This window comes from Ziziphus jujuba, chromosome 10 (assembly GCF_031755915.1).
Source record: "Ziziphus jujuba cultivar Dongzao chromosome 10, ASM3175591v1".
NCBI classification, from domain to species: Eukaryota; Viridiplantae; Streptophyta; class Magnoliopsida; order Rosales; family Rhamnaceae; genus Ziziphus; species Ziziphus jujuba.
Window position 1 is genome coordinate 1,446,958 of NC_083388.1, and position 10,293 is coordinate 1,457,250.

Sequence of the window (10,293 nt, forward strand, 5' to 3'; positions counted from 1 at the left end):
TCATAGATTTTATAAAAAATTTATAAAAGAAATTTAACAAAATTTTTAAAATTAAAGCTAAATTTCATAATAGTTTTTTCATAATTTTATTTTTAAAATTATTTTAAATTTATTAAAATTTATTATTTTTTAAAATATTTTAAAATTAATAAATTTTTAAATATATTTAAATTTTAAAATTTTTTTTATAAACTCACAATTCAATATATTTAAATTTTAATAAAGTTGTAACCGGTTATATTTTAATTTTGATAAATTTTTATTATAAAATTTATCAAAATTTGAATTAGATATTATTGAATTTATATAAATTTTTTAAAATCTAAATTAAACATATCTAAATTTTTTAATATTTTAAAAATATTTCAAATTTTAAATTAAATATATTTTAAATAAAAATAATTTTCAAAACTATAAAAACAAAAAAAAATTGTTTTAATCATCATAACTGCAAGATTGAGAAAAAACGAAGTAAAACAATTATTTTAAAAAAAATTCCTTTTTATTTTTTATTTATATTTAACAGGACAAAGTCATCTGCGATTGACTCATTCCGTCAGAGAAAGCTGATTGTATCAGCCGGAGCAGAGCAAAACCAAGACACAGAAAGAGCCAAAAGAACAGAGAAAAATGAAGAACATCCCTTTGATTCTGATGGGTTGTGGAGGCGTTGGCCGTCAGCTTCTCCAACATATGGTATCATGCCGATCACTCCACGCCAAACTGGTACTCCCTCAACCCAAACATTCTTTTTCCCTCATTTTTGCTATTTTTCTAATACAATGCATTCATTTTTGGTTCGTTTTACTCTCAAAGTTGGGACCTTTTTCATAAATTCCTGTGTATGTTGTGGGCAGATTTTTGCACTTTATTATAATGCTTGTTGTTGTGACTTGTGAGTGATGGTTTTTATGGTGGGAAATATTGCTGATAAGTCTTTCAAGCATTCTTAATGGATTTTTACATTTGGGGTGGCAGGGAATCCATTTGAGAGTCGTAGGAGTTTGTGATAGTAAATCCTTAGTTGTTGCATCAGATGTGTTCAGTATGGAGTTAGGTGATGAAATTTTGTTGGAAGTTTGCCGGGTTAAATTGGATGGTTCCTCTCTATTAACTCTTAGTGGTTCAGGTATTCGATGTTTTGCCTTTTTTAAGTTTATTTTGCTAATGAGGATATTCATATTTTTATATTCATATTTTTGTTCTTTTTATTTGAAGGTGAATTCCAAGTATTCGCGAATTCGGAGATTCCGAAAAGAATTATAGATATTGCTGCTCTCTTGGGCAAATCAACAGGTTTGTGACATTCGGAACCCTAATCTTTACATTCTAAAAGTTATCATTCTTAGTGCTGTCAAGTTTTCACGATACTTTGTCGTCAAAATTGATCTAAATGGGTATTTTACCCCATCTTTTTATTTCCTGCAATAGGTTTGGCTTTTGTGGACTGCTCTGCCAGTTCTGAGACTATAGGAGTGCTAAATCGAGTGGTCGATTTGGGTTGTTGCATTGTCCTAGCAAATAAGAAGCCTCTCACTTCTACAATGGTAGTAGCCCTTTTTGGAATTTATATTCTTTGATAGCAAGAAGCAGTTGAGATTTATTGTTTATGTATTTGCTTGCATAGTCATCTTCATAAGCCTACCAAATTTACCATAGCGGATAAATAGAGAGCTTGGATGTAATTACCCTAGTAAGCAAAGGCTTACTTCTTGATGTTTCCTCATTTGATGAACTTTCTTGTTCACCATTCATCTTTTATAAAGATTTGCCTCCCTCAACACCCAGGAAAACGTGAAATGTCTCTAAAGAACCTATTTTTCTCTGGCCTACAGGAGGATTATGACAAACTTGTCTCATACCCACGTCGCATCCGGCATGAGTCAACTGTAAGTATATGTTTCTTTTTTATATATATATATATGTGTGTGTGTGTGTGTGTGTACATCTTATGTGTATAAAGCTAATAAAAACTGGATAAAGAAAGAATAATTTTCCATACAAATGCAACTTATGTCATGAAATGGCTTGGAAATTTCTGCTGAAATATTTTTTAATTTGTGTAGGTTGGTGCTGGCCTTCCTGTCATAGCATCCCTAAATCGGATAATTTCGTGTGGAGATCCTGTCCATCGTATTATTGGAAGTTTGAGTGGTATCACGGACATTTAGATCATTTATTTTCTAGTACTGTTATTACTAAATTATTATTTATTCTTATTATGGTTTTTGGGATGGGGGAGCTTGTTTGCATTTTCGGGCTAGATATCTTTTTGCATGTATGCAAATTTTGATTTTATATCTGGTTTGTGTAATATACTTGGTAGGTACATTGGGATATGTTATGAGTGAGGTTGAAGATGGAAAGCCATTGAGCCAAGTTGTTAAATCTGCCAAAAGCTTGGGCTACACAGAACCAGGTTTTGTATAAGTCAATGCAATCACATACTTGTACACCTCATCCAGGCGTTCATTTAAAAAAAGAAAAAAAAAAAAAAAAAAAGAAAAAGAAAAAGAAAAGAGAAAATAAAAATTAGTTGACTTTATTGAATTAGGATGTCTTTAGTGCCTTCTCTTATCTTCTTTGATTCTCTTAAATCTGTGATCATTGGAATAAGCTAGGCATTGAAAATTATTTTGAGTTTCTTTTATGTTGATAAGTTTTGCTTTTTTCATGTGTGTGTGTGTTTTGGCGGTTTGCCGCCTCACTTATCCCTTGTGACTTCTTGTCATTCTCGCAGATCCACGTGATGACCTTGGCGGGATGGATGTTGCAAGAAAGGTGTGAATATTGTTGTCTTTATAGTTTTGTGTGCTAAAGTTTGTTGCTATATTTACTCTTTTCCAAGTCTCTTTACTGTATCTATGATATTGCTCCAAATAATGTATGCTACCTGTTAGATAGATCTTTTATGTGGATGATGATTTGAAACGGTAGCAATGTTTATCCTGTTGTTGACATGAAATGTTATACCACATACCGACACCATAGGCACCTCCTATCTTGTCATTATGCTATGACTTCCTTCCTAGCTCTTCTTTTCCTATCACAATTTGCTTCAAAGCTGATTGCTCCAGATAGCAACTCCCCATAATATTTTCCTGAAGAGCTTGAATGAAAAGGGAAGTAAAGTGTATTTACTTCAGAAGGTGTTATTTTTACCCAACACCAAGGAGATGTAGGAATTCTTGAAGAAAGTACATCTACAAAGTAAATCTAACTCTCTTAGTGAAGTACAAGTTCTTCTATTCTATCCTTTCAGTCTCCTGTACACTTCTTCAAGCATCATATTCCAGAGATGCTCATCATGTTAGAGATGATCAGTCTAATGCTTATTTAAACCCAGTAATGTCAATGATTTGTTGTAGAAAACAACCTGCCCCGATCATTAGAAGTGATGAAATAGTGAAGTAATAGTCCAACTTCTTCTATCCTGTCAATCTCCTTTACATTTCCTCCAATACCACACTCAAGACAGTTTAGCATTTGAAAGATAATGACTATAATGCTCATTTAAGCCTAGTAGCATCCATGATTTGATGTGCACAACAACCTGGGTGGCTGATCCATGATTTGATGTGCACAACAACCTGGGTGGCTGAGCATTGGAAGTGATAATTTGGTGAAGTAATAGTCTTATAAGAGAAAGACATGTAATTAATGAGAACATAGATGCTTCAGTTGATGTGATATAACTCAAGAGCTGATGCAATCTCTTAAAAAACTGTTATTTTAAGCAGGCTCTAATACTTGCACGACTTCTTGGCAGGCGCATTAACCTAGATAGCATTAAGGTTGGTTCTATATCACTTTGTCTCCACTTTTTTTCATTTTCTAATTACCCTTTTGTTTTGTGACCTTAATTTAAGCATCTTTTGTGGTTGTTTCTGCCTTTTAGATTGAGAGCTTGTACCCTGAAGAAATGGGATCCAGTGTAATGTCTACTGAAGAATTTCTTGGCAATGCAATTTCGTTGCTTGATAAAAATATTCAAGAGAGAGTCCATAAGGCTTCCTTGAATGGGAATGTGCTGCGTTATGTCTGTGTGATTGAGGGGTCAAGGTAATCCTTCTATCTGTTTATGTATGCTTGCTTCCTTTTGCTTGTGGTGCATGTGTCTCTTTTATGTATGTTTGGTCTTTTGTTTGCTTGTGCTCGTCTTGTATTTAGAACAACTTGTAAAAAGTCTGAAATGGCCACTTTAACTAAGAACTTATTGTTTTCTCTGTAGATGTGAAGTTGGCATTCAAGAGCTTCCGAAGAATTCTCCGCTGGGAAGACTTAGAGGAAGTGACAATGTGGTAAGCTCCCTTCTCTTTTGTCCCTATTTTCAGTCTGACTGGTAAACTAATAAAGTATATTCAAGTAAACAACAATGATAGTGTCTACCTTGTTTCTTTCCCTGTGGAACCTGCAAAGCAGAAACTTTATACCATGTAGTTCATTTACTATAGTGCATATCTTTACATTTAATAGCATTTCAAATATTGCTGATCCAGGTTACTGAACGCTCGAGAAACTAATAGTGAAATTTATATCTACAATTTCAGTTTTGAGTTTATGTGTATAATGAGGTGAAAATGACTAGGAGAGCAATACTATGAATTGATACTGTAACTGGGATATTTTAAGGACAAAATTTCTTGTCTGTGAATATACCATGAATCAGAGGATTAGTTGTCTCAGGACTACTAATTTTTGGTTTGGTCTTTTATAGACTGTCATAGTAGCACTAAATTTCCTTAGGAACACATATATGTACACTAGATTTCTTAATTAACTGATTTGCATATAAAGCTTGATGATTTCTAAAATGATGGCAATATGAAACAGTTGGGGATATACAGCCGCTGCTATAATGAACAGCCACTGGTTATTCAAGGTGCTGGAGCTGGCAATGATACTACAGCATCAGGTGTCCTTGCTGATATCCTTGATATTCAGGATTTATTTCCTTGAAATTGGGCTCTCTACCCTATGACGGAGAAATTATGTGCAAATACATTTCTGTAGGAATTGTTATCCTAAATTGTATCCATATATGTAGGTTTTGCCTATAGATCTGATTTGCTGTTAAGCATAACAAGAGTTGATTTTCCCTTCTAATTTTGATCGAAAAGTGAGTAAACTGAAAATTATAAGAATTAGAGAACTTCTTGCCCTCCTCCCAGAATGAACAAAGTAGAAAATATATTGTTCCTAATGCATTATGTGGAAGATAATAGTGGAATGCAGCTAAAGATGAAGAAGCAATGCCACTTGATGTTTCAGACATGGAAACATACCAAGGAAGCTTGTTTATTTCTGTCTGACACATTCGATTTCTACAAGTTGTTTTGAGGTTTGAATGGCCTTAAACTCCATTGTCACTTCTTTCATGGTAGTTGGATGTTTCTCACTAAAATTAAAGCATCTTTTTGCAAGATTAGCAACTTTTTTTGGGTCTAAATACCCAAAGGTACGAGCATGGACTAGTGTGGTAAGATGTGTATGGTCAATTGCAACCGATCTTGAAGTTGCAAAAATTTCTACTTCTGCTCTCTACGTTTCATCTATCTCAAAATTGTCTACTAATTTTTCTACTCTCTTTTTACCGTCCTAAGATCCCATATTTGGCTTTGCCTAATTCAGAAGTTCCACAAAGCATGCATAATCCCAAGTCGTAGAATACCTTGCATTGATTCGTAAGCTTAACTCATGCATAAAGCTGAAATTAGGCGATATAATTATCACCCTTAGTATACTTATCAATTTCGTAGATTGACTTGTAAGCTTAACATATACAATCCATTTATCACAAACAGTATACTTTGTTGGGCCATGAATTTGCGGTCTATGGAACTGACCCATTGAAAAGCCCATTAAGCTTAAGACTCAGGTTCATGCACTTATCTCACCTTTTTTTTTTATTTTTTTTATTTTTTTTATTTTTTATCTAGGTAAATCTTTTAATTTTTCTTTCTAGTGGATTAGGAAAACAAGGTTGTACAGATTACTAGATACTGTAACTTAGAGCTATTAGGAATCTCAACTAATAAGCAAACATTCCTAGATTAATTAACATTAAGCGAGAGAGAGAGAGAGAGAGAGAGAGAGAGAGAGAGAGAGTATACATGGAATTTGTTCCCTAATCGTTCTAGGTTTGGCTTTTTGGTGTTCCACTTGGTTGATTAATTGCGTCTATATAAGAAATTTTTTATTTTGTATTTTTGATTAGGGTCTATTACATTCTTTTAGGAATTTTGTTTTAGAGTAGTCGATCAATATTGAAGAAGAAAAGAATAATTGAATAAAATGTATAGATATAAATGAAAAACAAAGCTGTGTGATCTTCCAATAGAGATCCTACAAGATATATTTAGCAGACTTGTAACGGTGAAAAGTATTGGCCAACTTAGATCCGTATGCAAAGCTTGGTATGCAATCGTCTCCAATCCTAGTTTTATTACCATGTATACCCATCGTTGCACCAAGAATAACCCCATTGGATATTTACTCTACCACAGTGTTTCAAATTACACACTTAGATTTAGAATTTGGTTTTCCCAAAAAAGTAGAATTTCCAATCCACAACGATAGCAAAAATAAATTTCTACTAGTTGGTTCATGTGATGGTTTGCTTTGCATGAAAAACGATGTTGTTACAGGTAACCTCTATCCAATCACATATCTATGGAACCCCACCATCAGGAAATTGAAGAAACTACCAGATACTTGCCACCACGACTTTGGACATGATGAGATTGAACGTGCATATTATATGTCTTCACTTGGTTTTGATAGACAAACTAATGACTATAAGGTGTTACATATTTGCCGCTTAGAGCTGAGAGAGCGATAAATGATCATGTTTCAAATTATAAACTTTACTCTCTCAAAACCAATTCATGGAAAGTGATCAACGCTGCTGATTGTCATCCCACTACATTTCCTTCTTCGGCTTACCATGGCTCATGTGAAGCTTTCTATTGGATACCAATATGGTCATCTTTTAGTAACACAAAGTCATTGATGTGGTTTGATTTTTGTGATGAAACTATTCGGAAAATAAACCTACCAGAGTATGATGATGATGATGAAGATGCTGCCCTCTCACTCGGCTCACTCAATAACTCGCTTGTTCTATATGTTTCTCACATAGTTCATAAAGCACCATGCAAAATTCACACATGGGTGCTGAAAAAATTTACTAGTAGCGGGAGTGATGAGGTATGCTATCGTTGGGAGAGACAATTGTCCGTGCTAATGCAATCTCATGTGGCTAGGCCGATAAATACTGGATTGAATGGTGAAATTTTATTCTCCCATTATTATTGCTTGGAAAAATTTCGATTTCATTTTAAATTTGGTGTATATGATTGTGAGAAGCAGGGCATAAGAGGGATTGATATCCGTTATCTTGGGGACCCCAAGGTTAACAAACTTGTTAGGGTTAAAGGTTCATTTACTTATTCAGAAAGTTTACTCCTTTTAGAGGAAGGGGACACATACTAGAAATTACTTCCATTATCTTTTTTTTTTTTTTTTTTTTTTGAATGTTGATTTATTTATTTAGTTTTATCCCCTTTTAATCTTTTTTTTTTTCTCTTGTTGAATGTTGATTTATTTAGTTAATGATTTTATTTTTTTTATTTAACTTTATTTTTAGTTAAGTTTTAGAGGATGAATTTGAGTCAAAAGAAAAAAAAAAAAAAAAAGTTCTAAAGGATGCATTATGGAGAGTATTAATTGTTGATTTTAATTGTTAACATTGCCATAATCTGTAAATAAGGAAGGAAAAAATAATAATAATAATAATAATAATAATAATAATAAAAAAACGTATGAATTCCATGATTGAAAGGATTGTTAATAACAATAACCACTAATAACTTTTAAATTAATTTTATATCTCCAAGCGGTTCTGTAAGCCCTAGAATATTTACAAGATCTAATCTAGATCCTAATCTTCCACCTTATTTCCCTCCTTGTAATCCTTGAAACGTTCTTCTTCGTCGATATTCCATACTTATAAATAAACCATTATTTCCTCCTCTCCTCTCTATCTAGGGCAACCAATGTCCGATGAAACCAGCAACGTCCATGAACCCACCACCACCACCATATCAGAACCTATAATGACTATTACATCAGAGTTACCTACCAGTCTGCCATCTCCATCGGTACATTAGGTTGCCACTTCTAAAAGAAAGCATGTAAAAGAGACATCTCAAATGGATTTGAGGCATATCTCCGATCTCAGTTAATAGCATACTGCATATTCCTTCAACTATCTTTGAATATGCTGCTCTAAGAATAATATTGAAAAAAGAGTACACTAAAAATACAGAAGGAAGAAATCAATATACAAAAAAGATCACCTTTGCAGCAAATAGAAAGTTCATCTACAAAATAAGTTCTCTTATGATAATAACATGTAGCATATTACCCTCTAAACTTCTTGTGGGGTGTGCATGCTCAGTCAGTATGAATGCGATACGTTCAAATAAGCAATTCAAGCTGATAATGGATTAGTGATCAGTTTTTATATTTTCATGATAAATAGATTCTGACATGATCTATTGCATTTGTTATAACTTCAAATATTTAATATTATTGCCCCTTTAATTCAAACTGCTTCGATACCCTATTGTTGCATATGCTTTAAAGGACTTAATTATCTTCTCCTTCAAAAAGATATTAAAGTAAAGACAGTTTGTTAAGAGTCAAGAAAAGAAAAATTAAACCATCCTTTGAAAAAATTTTAATGCAAAAAAAAAGATAATGAAGCGGCACAAAGGGCTTGGAGATACCACTATTTTAAGCAACCATAACATAAGATCAAATTCCATAACATATATATAATCTATTGGGCTCTAAGGACTTCAGAGAGGGAAAGATTGAAAAAAGTTCTGAATGTGTGTGTGTATATATATATATATATATGTATAGATTAGTAGCTCATGAGGAAAGACAGAAGTCTTTTGCGAAACGCAGCACATCATGAATTGACAAAAACAACAATTAATTTAGTCCACATACTGTTGAAGAATTGCACTATCAGCTACAAGGCTCTGACCATTTGGCATTTCATCTACAAAGTTTTACATGAGATGACCAGCAGTTGTCTAGGCAAATAATATGAATTGAGTCAATTATTTTCTTCTTCTTCTTCTTCTTTTTTTTTTTTTTTTTTTTTTTCTTTATTATTATTATTTTTTTATTGAGGGGGGCAGTTATGAAGTTGGAATATACTCTTAAAAGTGGCTATGCATTATGAAATTATAATAGAAAAACTGTAAACCCTCATATCTTTAAAAATTTTCAACAAGACAGAAAAAGTAAATATTAACAAGAATCAAATCATTTACATTAGTAGATAATGAAGAAATCAAGCATGCCAATTGTCCAATAGTATCTCTATACCATAAGGCATGCAAATGAAATTGAGTCCACAATTAACTTCATATCAACTTGATAGTGGATAGGAAATTCTACTGCAGAATTTATTTTACTTCAATTAATAGAAATAACTTTTATATCCATGTGTCTGGAAGCATTATGTTTAACTTTGCAACTTCTTTTCACCCTAAGAAGAGCAACTTCACAGAAGAAGTGATCAAGTCATTTACCTTCCTCTGCTGTCAATTTTATACAAGCAGAGGACCTGAATCAAAAAGAACATGGTAAAGATTAGATAGGTTTAAAACTTTCAAACTCGTAATATGTTTCTATATATTTGCAATTACATTATGATCAATGAATTTCTGCATACTTGCAAGTTCCTGACACAAAAGACCTTTCATGAATAGCAATAAGCAAAAATTTTAAAAAAACTATTTGCAATCACCAAAAATGAATCTTGGATGCTCCCGAAAGCAAAACTACGCAACAAAAGTCTGCCAGGTTTGCTAACAAAATTAACACAAACTATATTACTATATGTCCACATGTGGACATTGGTACAAATTTACACATTTGCAATGATCAACCTAAAAGTATATAGCACTTTCAAGATTTTCAACTTACTAGAAACAATCTAATTTCTTTGTGATGCTCCTCCATTCAATGGCTTATTATATATATATATATATATATATATATTTATATACACATACACAGCCAGATACAACTGTTCGCCTTGTCCTTTATATATATTGTTCAGATATATGCTTTGCACAGATAGACCTGAAGCGCAAAAACAAGACATACATATAAGTAGCCAAGAGGAGTCTAGTCCCTCCCAAAATGATCTCCTTAGTAAATCAAGAAGAGGCCTTTGGAGATTATCCAAGTGGAATCCCGCTTGACACA

The 10,293-nt window shown here is 32.8% G+C and overlaps 1 protein-coding gene across 1 annotated transcript; it reads left to right on the forward strand.

The window, feature by feature from the left end:
- Nucleotides 1–520: 520 nt before the first annotated feature.
- LOC107410363 (uncharacterized) lies at nt 521–5,144 on the forward strand. Its single transcript, XM_016017779.4, has 12 exons — nt 521–726; nt 979–1,129; nt 1,219–1,296; nt 1,432–1,547; nt 1,836–1,889; nt 2,067–2,154; nt 2,327–2,419; nt 2,741–2,781; nt 3,741–3,794; nt 3,899–4,062; nt 4,232–4,301; nt 4,834–5,144. Exons 1-12 carry the CDS (start codon nt 631–633, stop codon nt 4,957–4,959), a joined length of 1,131 nt encoding a protein of 376 aa, XP_015873265.1. The 5' UTR covers nt 521–630; the 3' UTR covers nt 4,960–5,144.
- The last annotated feature ends 5,149 nt before the right edge of the window (nt 5,145–10,293 follow it).

What these genes read in the sequence shown, in the direction of transcription:
- LOC107410363 (XM_016017779.4), top strand. Translation starts at nt 631, where the DNA reads ATGAAGAACATCCCTTTGATTCTGATGGGTTGTGGAGGCGTTGGCCGT. An exon ending in TATTATTGGAAGTTTGAGTG is followed by an intron (nt 2,155 to 2,326) that starts GTATCACGGACA and finishes TATACTTGGTAG; the next exon opens with GTACATTGGGATATGTTATG. An exon ending in TTAACCTAGATAGCATTAAG is followed by an intron (nt 3,795 to 3,898) that starts GTTGGTTCTATA and finishes TCTGCCTTTTAG; the next exon opens with ATTGAGAGCTTGTACCCTGA.